This window comes from Gracilinanus agilis, chromosome 1 (genome assembly GCF_016433145.1).
Source record: "Gracilinanus agilis isolate LMUSP501 chromosome 1, AgileGrace, whole genome shotgun sequence".
Taxonomy (NCBI): Eukaryota; Metazoa; Chordata; class Mammalia; order Didelphimorphia; family Didelphidae; genus Gracilinanus; species Gracilinanus agilis.
The window spans coordinates 700,908,851-700,924,464 of NC_058130.1; the positions used below are offsets into that span (position 1 = coordinate 700,908,851).

At 42.5% G+C, this 15,614-nt stretch overlaps 1 protein-coding gene across 1 annotated transcript; it reads right to left on the reverse strand.

Moving 5' to 3' along the window:
* Window positions 1-2,027: 2,027 nt before the first annotated feature.
* Window positions 2,028-9,335, reverse strand: LOC123231986 (lymphocyte antigen 6H-like). The gene is made up of 3 exons (XM_044658311.1): window positions 9,284-9,335; window positions 8,772-8,888; window positions 2,028-3,768 (listed from the first exon to the last, which is right to left on the reverse strand). Exons 1-3 carry the CDS (start codon window positions 9,333-9,335, stop codon window positions 3,533-3,535), a joined length of 405 nt encoding a protein of 134 aa, XP_044514246.1. The 3' UTR covers window positions 2,028-3,532.
* Window positions 9,336-15,614: the final 6,279 nt, after the last annotated feature.

The following is a 15,614-nucleotide window of genomic DNA, read 5'->3' on the forward strand; positions in this document are numbered from 1 at the left end:
AGCAGAAAGAACTTGTTTTTTTGTGTGTGAATGGACTCTGGAAACTATTATTGTATAGCTGGTGAGATGCATGTTTACAAGTAATTATACAATTAATCCTGTGGTTTTATAGTCAGGAAGTTGCACATTTCTGAGCTCAGTGGGAAGGTCCTTGTTTGTGAATGTGCTTTGTGAAGTCATGCCTGGGGCTTTTATTCGGTCTGGTATCACTTTGGGATTTTCTGATTGTCTCAGGGTTGCAGTCCCGGAGAACACCAGACCACTGTCTATCTGTTACCCCCTAGATTACAAAAGTGGACTTATCATCTGCAAGGAACTAGGTCAGACTTACAGAAGAAAGTTTTCTTAAAAGAAGAAGAGGAAAAACCCAGAATCTGGAAGGAATGGGTGAAGAAACTAGGAAAGAAGGGAGAGTTTACATATATCTCCAGATATCTGGAGAAAAATATATAAATGATATTTAAAATCTTGACTCTGAGGGCTCTCTGGAGAATCCTCAGCTCAAATACCCCAGAATTTCCTGTCTTTGGCCTGAATCCCAGGAAGGAAAAGAGGGTGGGGATGTGGTCAGTGGAAAAATATAAGGGAGGAAGGGTTCTGTTTTTTAAAATAAATGTTATTTAAAAACCATCAACACAAAACTTCACATACATAAACCTGCCCCACCTCAAAAAAAAAAATGTGAAATCTTAAACTGGAACCATTCACAGTTTAATAAAAATACACAAATTAATTTTCACACAAAGGTCAAGCTCATCCTTTCTGTTTATAGCTCCTCTCTTCCTGTGTTTTCTGTATTTATTCCAGATGTTGTAATTGTTATTATTATTACCATTTGTAGAGTTGGAGAAAGCAGTTAAGATTGCTTGGATTGTATTTCCTTAGTTTTGCCTCACCCTAGCTCCTTGGTGTCCACCGATGATTGTCTGTCAGTCAGTCTTAAGTTCTGGTGGTCATGCCCAAGCAAAGAGATATCCTTGATGGTCCAGTGCTGCTGGTCCACAAACTACTGATCATTCAGATCTGCCCAAATCCCCCATTCCTTGGGGACTCACTAGAGATGGAGTTGAACTCAATAGAGAAATAGTAAGAGAGTCTACAAGAGGCAAAGCCATCCATAAAACTAAGCATCGGATCAATTTAATGTCTAAATCTTCACAAGGAGACACCCATTTCCAGAGATAATAGTAAAAGGAAAGATGATCACTGAGAATATCACCCCTTGAAAAGTCAGTGACCTTTTCATGGCTTCAATGGGTCCAAGCTTGGCACATTACTAATTTCTGCCCATTCTATTAAAGTTCATATCTCCAAGGAAGATACAAAGCTCAGCAAGACCACCACCCTCCAAACCTCCCGGGGGATTTGGCACTTCTGCATGTTAATAGTGTGGGATAGTTTGAGCAAATCAATGAGCCAAGTTAATCATTTCTACCAAAGAGATACTTATGGTTAGGACAGCTTCCTGAGATGCCCTGTATAGTGCTCTTCAATTGAGGAATGGCTAAAACAAATTGTTGCATAGGAATGGGATGGTATACTACTGTGCTATAAGAAACAACACACATAAAGAATTCAGAAAGGCATGGGAAAATTAATATGAACTGAAGCAAAGTGAATTGAAAAGAACCAAGAAAACAAGATACACAGTGACTACAACCATATGAAAAAAAATACAACCCTCAAAATACACCAAGAGCCCATAAAATGAACCCTGTATAATTAGAATAATCAAGATTGGCCCTAAGAAGAGATGTGAAAATGCCTTTCTCCCTTCTCTGGAGTGGTGGGGGATTATGGGCTTGAAGCATTGCATTAATTATCAAATGTGTTTGATGTATTGAACTCCTGAATTGCCTTTTTTGTCTTTTTCCCTTCTTTCTTCTTTGTTACTGATGATGACTCCTTGGGTATGATGGGGGAGGAAGAGGAACACATTTGGAAGTGAAGATGTTTAAAATATATGCAGATATATATTTTAAAAAATGAAAACCCTAAAAATTACATAGGGACAAGAGTTTCTCTGATAAGATTTTATTAAGCCAGTAAGGGGCTGGTGGCAACTACAAAGAATAACAATTCACATTTCCATAATGATTTCAAATTTATAAAGAGACTTTCCTCCCCAGGTCCCTGTGAGCTCAATAGTGCATTTATAGATAAAGAAAGTGAAGAACAGAAGGAATTAATTTTCCCAGTTTTACATAATTTGGAAGAAATAAAGCCAGGATTCAACCTATCCATGTCTTCCTCTAAGTCCTGGACTATTTCTATTACAGTTATTTATCTAATTCTTCTCCCATCCCACCACCCACCAAAAAAGATTGACAGTAGGGCACTCTCCTGAATTAAAGAATAACTTTGAGAGTAGAACTAGAAATTAGCAGTTGATGTCTTCCTCCTTTTTTCTTCAGGGTCATCCCCCCTAGAAAAGGAGACAGGAAGTACAAAGGATTGGGTGGGAGGAAAGGGGAAAGACTAGATATAAAGAATGTATGGAAACATTGCCACCAACCTGACAGAACTGCTTTTTGATTGGACGGTGAACATCAACATTACTATTGTGATGATGCTATTAATGGTATTACTAATCCATTATCATTAAATATTGACAGTAATAATTAATCATTATTTAATGTTATTAATGGTAATATTATTATCATCATGATGCCCTTTCATAGGGGCATTTTTCTCCCTACAAAGAGACTTGGGAATGTTGAGGGAAAGATACAGTAAACCAAGTGAGCATTCATCATTTCAAGAATGGCACTGTAGAAAACAATAGATATAAGGAATCTTAAGAAACCTGTGAAGACATAGTAACATATGGAAAGTAAAGTAAGCAATACAAGAACAATAAACACAATAACAACAATATCATCAAATGGAAATCATTTTTAAATGAAACCAAGCACTGTATATTATAATGATTAATTGTACCTGAGAAGAGATGAGAAAATGCATCTCCTTGCTTTCACTGGAGAAGGGGACTCTGGGTACAAAGCATTGCTTAGTCTGATAAATGTGATTCATTGTGTTGGATGATTTTGCTGAAATGCTTTTGTTTCTTTTAGCTTTTGGTATAAGAGATGGTTCGCTCAGGGGAGAATGGAATGGATACATTTAGAAAAGGATGCAATATAAAAATAAAAGGCCTAAATGAAACTAAGAAAAGAAAGACATCCAGAGAAACAGGCCTCTGAGGGCTCTCCACACATACCCCTAAAAGGGGTTAAGTGCTCAATCATTCCCGGGTAGCTCCCACTGGTAACAAACAAGATCATGCAGAAGCGTTGATAACTCCAAGGAATAGTAAATGTTTGTGTCTGAGCATCTATAGTATGTAGATATGTTTCTATCATGCATCCTTACACATGTATATATGTCTACTAGAATTGACAAAGTTCTATTAAATTCTACATGCAATTGGTCAGGATCGGGGAAGGGAAAGTGCAAGGAGGAAGTTGCTTATATGTTCCTGAGGCTTAAGAGAAACCACAAGGCAGGAATCACAAGGAAGTGACTGAAGTTCTCACAGCCCAGCCCAGAGGAAGGCAGGTCCAAGGCTAAGCAGGAGTGCCCCTATCAGTGCCAAGGGGCTGCCACTGATCCCATCTGCCCCATTACACAGTTCCTTTGAACAACAGGAATAACCCACTTCAATTAAAGTTGGAGGGATCTCTGCATGGGCCTTTTCCAAGAATTCCTTGAAAAAATTTACACAGGAACTAGTACATCCTTTGAAGTATATCTTTTTATCTGCTGGTCCTGTAGAAAATAGAAGAAAATGGCATTCAAGGCATAAACCACTTTATATATATAAACCACAGAAATTCCTTCTTCCTTCCCTATTCTACATCCACTTCCTATTTCAGCCAAAGAAGTCTCCTTACCACCTCCTACACATCATAGGCTCACTGATGCTTTTCCCTCCATTGTTTAGGTTGCTATTCTTCTCTCTTAATTTGAATCTAAGGTCCTGGAGACTCACCTCTTTCAGGAAGATTTCCCTGAATACTCTAACCCACAAAGATTGTTCCATCCCCCGAATTCTCACTACACCTCTTACTTCTCCCCATTCATCACCTCTCACTTAGACTACCAGCTAATAATCTTCGAAATGACTTCCCTGCCTCCAGTCTCTCCCCTTCTCCTACTGGTCTTTCACCCAGCTACCACATTTATAAGCCTAAAGCAGAGGTCAGTGTCACTCTCAGACTCATGAAGCTCAGTCTTGACCCTCAAATAACACAATTCTTCTGTTTGATTCTGAAAGTCCTTTTCCATCTATGTCGGGCTTCAACCTAGCTTTACAGGCTCATTACACACTTCTCCCCTTACTACATTCTACTTTCCACCAAACTGACCTATTCACTCTCTTCCGTATATATAATTATATCTTCTGTCACCATGTCTCTCTCTGCACAGACTAACCCTCCTACCGAGAGTGTACTCCTTCTTTACCCCTGTCAACATGGATTTTTAGATGACTCACTTTACTCTCACTTTTGAGAAACCCCAGTACTAAGCGCGCCAATTTTGGTTTGGATGTTAAGTACCTTTTTATTTTGGAAGCTTCTCTACTGGATAAAAGTTTCCTCTCCGAAAGCCCAGCTCCTGAGTTTGACCTTTGCATTTGATTTGTTATAGCTGACTGTTCCCTAATGCCATAGCTGCTGAATGTTAAGAGGTTTATATATCTGTTTATGTTTAGTCTTTGTAAGCTTCCCAAAAGGGTATAAGAAACTCTCAGGTTCAGTATCTTTTTTGGAGTTGGCACTAAGAGCTGTGTCTTCTCCCAGGGATACAGTTCCCAGAGCCTTTGGCTCTCTGTGGTATTTAGCTCATGACTCTGTGTGGTAGCCAGAATAATAAACCTATCCCTTTTTCCTGATTAAAGAGTGTGATTTCTAACTACTTGGAAATTTTGTATTTATTTCCATGTTAACATCCCCCAATTCATGAGATCTCTGAGTTCCTTTAGATTAAGTTCAGATCCCACTTTTTACAGGAAGCCGCCACTAATTGCTAGTGCCTTCCCCTCCTATATATTACTTCGTACTAACTTTGAAGATATAGATAATTTTTTTTCTGAACATGCTATTCTCTCTGAATAGGATATAAACTCCTTAAAGGCAGGAACTTTTTTCTTTTTTTCTGTTTTGTTTTGTTCTGTTTTGTTTTCTGTCCTTGTGTTTCCAACATGTATCATAATACATGGTATATAGTAGGTGCCTAATAAGTGCTTGTTGAAGAAATGCTGCATAAATATATCCTTTGTGTAGCATTTAGTCCCAGCATTATGAGTGCAGAGCTGGAATGAAACTGAGGTCATATAATCTAAGTCCCTCATTTGACAGATGAAAGGATACATATCCTTTCATCTGTCAAAAGAGAATAATAATTTATATGGTGCCTATGATGCATGTACCAGGCACTGTGCTAAGTGATTTTTACAAATATTAATCTTGTTCAATCTTTACAACAATTATACAAGGGAGATGCTATTATTACTCCCCTCTCCCATCTTACAGTTGAGAAATTTCAGACAAGCAGAAGTCAAACAATTTTCCAAGGGTCCCATGGTAATGATCTGAGGCTGAATTTGAATTCAGGGCTTCCTGACACCAAGGTTTAAAAATGGGATGAACAATTCTTTCACTAACTATCTAAATTCAGTTGGGCTCCCTATCTACCCAGGGGCTGGTGAAATAACATGGAAAGCAGAAGTGGTCATTCCAGAGCCAAAGAAGACCCACTTCGGGCCCAAGTTGCCATTGATACCCAAATCTCCACAGTGCAGCTTCTGCCTTGAAAAAAGCCAGTTCCAGGAACTTACCCAGAGCCTGCAGCTCAGACCCCACCCCACCCCCCCACTGGTCTTCCTGCTCTCTGCTTCCCAGCAGTTTGTTCAAAGGACCCAGTCCCTAGTTGCTGTTATTCAAATGGCCCAATCCCATCTTTTGCTTTTTATGGAAATCTCCTTCTCAAGGTCATCCCTATTACCCCAGAACCATATAAAAGGCCACAGGGAGCTCCCCTCAGTGAGTCAGTTAATCAATAGGCTTCCTGCTCCACTTGCCAGTTCCTTTACTCAATAAAATGATGACTGACTCTCTGACCTCCCTTCTTTTATTCTTATCAGTTAATCCTTATCAAGGCCCATCACTCAATCCACAGCACCACCAGCTGCCTCAATGAGGCAATGAGCAGGACAGAAAAAGATTAAGAAATTAAAGCCATTTGCCCAGAATCACACCGTGGTAAACAGCAGAGGCTACTCCAACTTCAAATCCTAGAACACTGGTGTTAGAGAGGACCTTAGAACATAGGCCCACAAAGTTCTTTTGTTATTTCTGTTTATTCAGCTAGAGAAAAGTGTCAGGTGGCAAACAGGGCTTCTCATGGTCAGAATCAGAGAAATTTCTGGGAATGGTGAAAAAGGTGGCAGAGAGATCAGCGTGGGCTCAGTTAAAACAAAGTATGGAGTTCACTGAAGGGTCCTTGGAACCCAAGAAGGAAATGCCTTCCTCCTCCAAGGAGCAATGATGGAGAGAAACAGCACTGGGTTTGGGGTTGAAAGATTTTTGTTTAAGTCTTACTAACTTCAGCAGATTACTTCATCTCTCTGGGTTGCAGTTTCTTTCTCAGTAAAAATGAGGAATCATTAGTGGCATTTGGACTTCTTAAAAAGAAACTCTAATCCTAATGGATATCAAAAGAGTTTGGAAACATTTAACAGTCAAATTCATGGGAAAGTATGAGATCTGGACTCTACAAAGTTCTTCCTCCCTCGTTTTTTGGGGGGAGGGGGTCCCTTACATTCTGACTTAGTATGGATTCTAAGACAGAAGAAGGGCAAGGGCTAGGCAATTAAGGTTAAGTGACTTGCCCAGGGTCACGAAGCTAGGAAGGCCAGATTTGAACCCAAGTTGTCCCAAATCCAGGACTGGTACTCTTTCTACTGTGCTACCTAGCTGCCCCTCCCTCATACTCTTGATTCCCTCACAGGAAAGCTTTACAGGTGAGAAAATAGAAGCCCAGGGAAGGTGGGTATTTTGCCCAAAGTCATTCTTGTAGCAGCTGGCAGAGGGTACCCCAAATTACAATCCTAGAATGCCAGGGCTAGAGGGAACTTTAGAACATAAAAATACATACCCATTAGGAATGAAAGAAGGTTCATTGAAGGAGGCATCACAAAGGTGATGCAGTGACTAGAGGGCTACATTTGGAGTCAGGAATACCTAAGTTTGAATCTTATATGAGATACTTACGAGCTGCATGACTCTAGGCAAATCAATTAACTTCAGTTTATTCTAGTTTCCTCAAAGATAATTATAGCACTTACAGCTCCCAGTATTGTTGTGAGGATCAAATATTTATAAAGTACTTTGCAAATCTTAAAGTGCGATACACTTGCTTTTTTTTTATTTGTTGCTCAGTCATGTCTGACTCTTCATGACCCCATTTGGGGTTTTCTTGGCAAAGATACTGGAGTGATTTACCATTTCCTAATCCAGCTCCTTTCTACAGATGAGGAAATTGAAGCACTTGCCCAGCTAGGAAGTATCTTGGGTCAGATTTGAACTCAGGTCTTCCTGACGCCAGGCACAGTTGTTCTATCACTAGATCACTTAACTACCTTGTATATAAATTCTTACTATTATGATTATTACACCAAGTTCAGGGTCTCAGTCCCAATTGTCTGCCAATGAATTTCTACAGAAGTATTAAAGACAAGAGCCTAATGTAAGCCCCTCCCCATTCCTCCCTTAGAAACAATTGTTTCCTCTGCATTGGGGAGCTGTCCATTTGAAGTTTCTGTATTAGAAGCCAGAAGTTAAGGCTGGTGTCATGTAGTCACACATAAAGATATACTGATGTCCACCAGCACTCAAGTCCTATAGGCAACTGTCTTTGACTCTGTGAAATGCAAACTCTCCCCAAAGTGGGGAAAGTAGAGTAGTGAAATGATCTGCCTGAACCCAGACCACCTCTCTTCATCTGTCCACTGAAATCTAGAATCCACTGGTATCAATTCATGTCTCTGAATTCTATCTCCTAACTCCTCTGCTCAGTACCTGTATCTCTGGTAACTGATTCCTTTATCTAGATGGTCAACCTCGTACTTCTGGAGGACTCCATCAGCAAGGACATCCCAGATGGGACCCTTCTTATTTGTTATCCCAACCATTCTTGAAGCCTCAGCCTGTGCCACCCAGTACCACCAATCTAAAGAGGATAGCTCTCTAAGAATGGAAGAGAAACAAAGGGCGTATGGTTGTTGCAAGCATCATTAGGCTTAGATGAATTCAAGAGACCTAGGTTTGGGTTCTGGCTCCTCTGTTCCATTTACTAGATGTGTGCCTTAGAGCAAATCACCTCTCATCTCTGAGCTTGAGTTTCCTCATGTGTAATATGAGAGGGTTGGATGAGGTCATCTAACCCAATTGGGTCTCTTCCAGCTCTGAAATTCAATATTCTGTGTTCACTCCCCTTCTCTAAAAAAATGAAGGGGTTGAACTCAAATATACTAAAGTCTCTTTAACTCTAACACTGTGTGATTCTGTGAATTTCAAGTACAAACTCAGCTGGACAGGGAACAGAGGGACTGACCTGGCACTGGTCAAACAATTCTCATTGCATGAGCAATGGAGGAGATTCGAGCTAGCACTAAGCCCTTTTGAATCCCTTCCACTCTAGCCCCCAAATTCTAAATTGCCCAGGGAGCCTGGGGTCTGAAACAATAGCTGGGGCCTGGCAGGACTTACCATTTTTATCTTCAGCTTCCAAATTCCCACAGAAAGTTGAAGACCCCGGGCACTGAGTAGTGTTGCACTGACTGACTTGCTTTACTCCTGTACAGTTGTAGCACTTAATACTGTAAGCTATAGAGAGGAAATCACTTTGGTTAGATGGGCTAAGGAGGGATACCCAGAGCTGCAACATAAAGACCTGTGAGCCCCACCCTATGCCATCCCTGGCTGAGACAAAGCTGTGGAGGAAGCAGCGGGCTCCTTTCCCCACAGCTGAGACCTCAAGGGTCAGAGTCCTGGGGAGAGGGAGATCCTCCCACAGCAGCCCTGGAATTCTCCCCTCCACTTTATCCCCATCTCCCGTAGAGACACAATTTACCCAACTTACAAAAAGAATTCACCAAGCCCACAACCACAGCTCTTCAAGCCCCAAAACATAGAAATAATATCCCCAAGGCCTAAGGCTTTCACTCTTCCCAGTTCTAATTTTCCCTCCCCCACCTCTATCACAGGTCCCAAGGTCTGACCTGGCCCAACACAAAGCAGGGTGCTCAGCAGGACTGGGAGAAGGATCCTCATGGTTCTTGGCTGTCTCAGCTTGGGGAGAAACAAGATAAGAGTACTCAACAATCTCCTTAAGGATTTACCCTAACAAGTCCATCCTTCTTATGGCGTAGGCTATTCCCTTTCCTCTCCCCCACCTGATTTTTTTTAAACCCTTAACTTCTGTGCATTGGCTCCTTGGTGGAAGAATGGTAAGGGTGGGCAATGAGGGTCAAGTGACTTGCCCAGGGTCACACAGCTGGGAAGTATCTGAGACTGGATTTGAACCTAGGACCTCCCATCTCTAGGCCTGACTCTCAATCCACTGAGCTACCCAGCTGCCTCCTCCCAATTTATCTTTTAATCCCACCAATTATATCCCTCACCACTACCAGATCTGTTATGATGCCCATGTCCCTCTTGGCACCTCTTATTATGGAGGCAAAGAGAAATCATTGGAGTTGGCTGAGTATGAGCATGACATGATTGGACTTATACTTTCAGAACCTCAATCGTGTGAGGAATGGATTATCGAGGAGATGGTAGAGGCAGGGAGATCAGTTGCTACTACAAAGGTCCAGGTAAAGATGAATGAGAGAGAGAGGAGGAAGTCAGGATAACAATGAATTTGTGAACCCAAATGGCTGATAGTGCCCTCAACAGAAATAAGGCTGTTCAGGGGGAAAAATGGGGTTTAGGGAGATAAATGTCCCTAATTTAGAACATATTAATTAAATTGATAAGGACATCCAAGTAAATATGAAATATATTCAAAGTAATTTAGAGGAGTGCTACTGGGTTAGGGAAGGTGGGGTGGGAAGAAAGGCACTCCAAGCAAAGATCCAGGATGCTCTGTTCCGTCCTCTTCCTCCTCCTACCATGAACAGGCTGGCCCTCCAGCTCCGACCCAGGCTCACCATATCTAAGGTCCATCACACTGCCCTTGGGTCATCTCCCTGACAAACTGAGATGCACCTTCACCATCTCTCATTTCAACATTCCCCATACCCATCTGGTAACAGTAATCAACTCAACAGGGCAGTACTCAAACACCATCCCTAGGAAGAGTGTGTCAATTAATGTCCTATGACACCACACACCTTCCTGTGACTTCCCTATGCCCAACTCCACTCTCCGATCACCATTCCAGTCCATATATAAGTGTGGTCTCCCCCTATTAAGAGTATAAACTTAGCGCTGTGCCTGGGATATAGCAGGTACTTAATAAAGGCATGTCTTCCTTTTTGTATATTTTCCTATCAGTTAGCACTGTCCTGGCAATCAGCACAGTTCCTGGCACATAGCACTTATGTTTACTGGCCACTAATAACAGAGTAAGTGGGGAATACAAAATGTAAGAAAATTATAAAGGTGGGATGGGAAAGGTTAGGAAGTTTTAAAAGCCAGACACTTAGTAAAAGCTTGCATTCATTCATTCATTCCTAGATATACCACTAGAACTGAGTCTAGCTAAGACAGAAGTGAGGAGGGAATCGGATTCCCTGCTACCTTCCCTTTGGATATTCCTAGCACAGCATACACATTTCCACTCTCCAATATTCACATACCTTCAGACCTCAACTTCCCCCAATATCCTACCATTTACACTCCTTTCTGTATGGGGTGGTGATGGGGAAGGGAGGGGGGGACAGGAAAGTTTATTAATGACTTTCAGTAAATTGAAAGATGCCTTAGAGATCACCTAGTCTAATTCTATCATTTTACAAAAACCCAGAAAGTCTGGGAGAAGTTAGTTGGCCCAAAATCAGCTAGATCTCAGCCCAAGGGTCTTTTATTTTCCAAAAGCAGGGCCTTTTCCAAGATAGACTTCTCCAGACTCCTGGCTCAAATTGTCATACTTGGCCCCCTCCTCCACCTACATCTGTCATCACTTCTACCTGGGGTGTGGATCTGGGCTGAAAAATGAATTTCTGAGAGACACTTCCTTCTTCCACAGAGAAGTAAGTGGAATCTTATAAGATCATAGATTGAGGATTGGAAGGGACCTCAAAGACCACCCAGCCTCATCCTCTCATTTTCCAGATTTAGCAGCTAAGGCCAAAGGAGCAGTTACTTGCTTACGGTTACACTAGTAGTAAGGACTAGGAAAAGAATTGGAAGCCAGGTATCCTGATCCCCCAGTAAGAGGGGAAGGATGAAGCCCAGCTTTCTCACTTGGAAGGTCTCCACCCCACCTCCACCGGTGTCCCACTCTAGGGTACCATTCCTTCTCCCTCCTATGGGCTCCTGCCCAGCAGCAGTTCTGGAACCCCCTCACCTGCGGAGCAGCCTTGTCTGGCCGAGTCAGTCTCTGAGAACGACTTGGCCCAGTGCAGTTCGGAATCTGCCTTCCTCCTCTGATGCCACCCTGGCTCCGGGCAACTGGTTTCTGCTAAACCTGAGAGTGACACTTGTACAGGAGCCCAACTCCGCCCCTCCCAGGCCAAGCACAATGACGCCTCCTTCCAGTCCTTTCCCTTCTTCCCCTCCTCCTCCCATCCCCCCTGCACCTCCATCCCCAGCCAGCCCTAGGCGGCTGCGCCTGGGGTGCTGCTTTCCAGACTTCTCCCAACTCCTCGTGACCCTGGGCACCTTGGGCTCCCTGGGTTCCACCCAGCCCGCAGATTCTAGTGGAGTTATCTTGGCCGGCTTAATGTACCTGCTGCCTCCGCCGGGCACACACCCAGTCTCGACTCCAGATTCCCACGAGATCCAAGACTCAGGACCAGTCTTGGCCAGTCTTGGCCCCAGTCCCAGTTCAGGCTCAGAGGAGCAAAGCCCCCTACCCTTGATCCAGTCCCAGGCTCCCTCCGAGAAACAGAATCGCTGCCCCTGCCCCAATCCCAAACTCAGAGGAATTGACCCCCTGCTCAGATGTCGACTCAGACCCCAGGCGCAGCCCCCCGCCCTGCTCCATCCACCACCTAGCCCAGCCCAGCTTGGCCCCAGCAGGAGAAAGGCAGAAACGGTGGAATAGGGGAGGGGAAGATGTGAGGGGGCAGAAGGCGAGGCGGATTTCGTGCCTTTAAGCTTTGCGCTTTGAACCTAAAATGGGTTGGAACGTGGATTGGGAGTGAGTGGAGGCCCGGGATATGGCTTCAATTAGCCTGCTTTCTGAAGCCTTCCCAGAGCAGGACTGTTTGTCCATTTTGGACTTGAGAGACTGAGTCAGCTTGATATTAAATGAGTGCTGGGAAACTGGCGGGGGCAGGGAGGAGGTTGTTATGCGAAAATGCTCTAAGCCTGGAGAGATGAAGGGAGGGGCTCCAGTACTAGCGGGGCGGGGGGAGCGGGAATTAGGGTCCTGCCTCCACCAGAGGGATCGGATTCTAGACTTGGAGGGTGCTGCTCGTTCTGGGGCCGGGGAATTCCAAACTCATGGCTAATAACCTGTTAGTGGCCTGTTTTGGTTTTTTCCAAGCTAGACTATTCCCTTCCTTGCTTAGGAACTTAAAAACACACTACTGAACTGGGGGAGGGGGATTTAGGAAACAAGGGAAGGAAGGACTGTGGTGTGGTAGAAACATCCGAAGATCTGTGTTTCAGGCTCCACTTGCCACTAAACCCTTTTGTAAGGTGGGCTTTAAGCACAGAGTCCTCTTCCCAGGTCTGAGTAAAATCATCTGCTCTTCCCTCTCTAAATGCAATGATCCCAAGAGCCTGGGTCAGCATCAGCACCAGGGTGTGCCAACCTAAGGAACCATGGGGTGATCTCAAGAAGAGGTTCAGTGGGGGCTGAAGAAAAGCTGTCTATAGTGGGGGGGGGGGGGAAGAAAGGGGAAAGGTCTCAGGCTGCCTACCCACTCCCTTGCCCAGGGCTAGCTGCCTCTTGAAATTCCGGGCAATTCTACAAATATTTATTAAACATCTGCCATAACTTGCAAGGAACTAGACTAGCTGCTGGAGGCAGAGAGACAAAAGAAACCAATCGAGTCCACAAGGAGCTTAAGTTCTTCTGGTGGAGGTGGGGCTGGGGAAGAGGAGAAGGAAAACTATTCTAGGTATTTTTAAAATAAAATTGCAATAAATATAAATAAATATATAACTATATACATACAAATCACATAATTTTTATATATAGGAAATACATTTATATCATATGTAATATGTTATTCCCCCTCGTATATATAATTTAGAGAATGCAACCCAGTTTGACCATCTTGAATTTGTGACTAGGAGGAGCCTGGAATAAAGTGAGAAAGGTAAGTGGAGCCAAATGCAGTGGCCTTAAATGCTAACTAAATTAAGGATTTTGTATATTACCATATGGCCAACAGGAAGCAACTGAAAGGTGGTTGGAGTTTGGGGTTAATTTTGTTTTGTTTTTTTTTTCTGCTTACATAAATATGCCTTTTTTTTTTAAGAGGGAGGGTATGGAGAACTGACATTTTATATCAAATTCACACATCTTCTCATGCTTCACTATTTTGCCATTAGATCTGAGGTCTATATAAATGTATCTGAGTGCCTTGGTTAGTATAAGGAAGGCCTCTCAATGTGTGTGTTGTAGTAAAATAGCAGCAAAATACCAAAACAAAAGTCTGTTTGCTAACAAAAAAGAGAGATGAGGGGGAGAGAGGAAGGATGAGAGAGGAGAGGAAGGGTGGGGGGAGGAAGGGAGGGAGGGAAGGGAGAGAGAGAGACAAAGGAAACAAATAGAGATATGGAGACAAAGAATGAGAAAGAGGGAGAATGAGAGAGAGAGAAGAAAAAGAGACAGATGGAGAGACAGAGAGAATGAGAAAGAGAGGAAGAGAGACAGAAAGAGGGCCTGGGGGAGATAGAGACAAAGACAGAGAAAGAAAGAGAGAGCTAACAGACCATTCAGTTCTGGCTGGCCAATGTTCACTGCCATGCTGCTGGACATTGCTTGTGCTCAACTCTGGTGAATGTTCCCATTCTTGTCTGCTTTCAGTTCCTGCAGGCTCAACTTCTGTTCCTATTCCTTTTGGTGTTGGCGCTTTATTTTCACCATGGATCATCTGTCTATTGCTACCCCCATGAAGATAAAAGGCAAAAGAAATATTTCCTTCAGATAATACGGACACCACAAGATCATGTATGAGGAGGAAAGAATATGGAACTGAGCAGAGATAAGTATAAGTTCAAATGAGAGTGAAAATGGGGGTTCAGTGCAAGAATAGAAACAAAGTAGGAGAGGGCAACTAGTTAGGAAACTTGGTGGGCAGCTACATGATGGATAAGAGAAAGTGAGTGAATCCTGGAAAGACTAAGGAAGGAGACAAAGAAAGTAGATGAGTGGGTTCATAGCAGTGGGAGTGGGGAGTAAAAGAGGGAATTGAGGGGCTAGTGAATATGAACTGGCATGAGAAGATGCTATAAATTCTGGAACACTACAGGAATTAAATATGTTGGAATTAAAGCTGCCCAGAATATGATAACCACTACATAAATGTTAGCTATTATTAGATAGATAGATACAAATTTAAACCATCCAGAGAAATTTTGCTATCACTGCTGACTTATTAGTTATTCTGAATAGAGTAGTTAAATATTTTCTTCTGTGTAGTCTGAGGCATGATAATAAAAATTATTAACTCCTAATATGAGTTTAGTTGATTATTCATCATGTTTTCTGGAAGAAAAAAAAACACGAAAATTTCCAGTGGAATAAATATTACATTTAATTCTTTCAAGACATATTTCAGGAAGTTCCAGTAACAAATTCTGGTAAAACCAACTTCTTATACATACACACACAAGCATTCGTGAACATACATCCATACATGCACATGGTTTTTTTAATGGTTTAAAAAAAATTTTTTTAAATATGAAGGTCAGCTAGGTGACTCAGTGGATAGAGTATCAGGCCTGGAGTCAGAAGGCTCTAGATTCAAATTTGACTTCAGACATTTCCTAGCTGTGTGACCCTGGGCAAGTCACTTAACCAACATTGCCTAGCCCATACCCCTCTTCTGCCTTGAAATCAATACTTAGTATCCATTCTAAGACAGAAAGTAAGGGTTTAAAAAAATATATGGGACACACTTTCAGCAATAACTTCATCACAGTTCTGATGACTCAATCTAAAAGGAAATGATAGTTTTCTCATATAAAGATGATTCTTATCTACACTAATTCTTATTAGAACAAAAAATGTTAGGCTGGATTTGGTGAGGTTTGAGTTGTCACACAAATGAATTAGATTCATTAGATCCCATCAGCCTTTTCTGTACCCATCTCCAAGGCCACCTCATTAAGCTTAATTGATTTAATTCAAAGGCATTTAAGGCTATGGTGGCATAGTAGATAGAGTGCAGGACTTGACTAAGTTCAAATCTGGCCTCAGATACT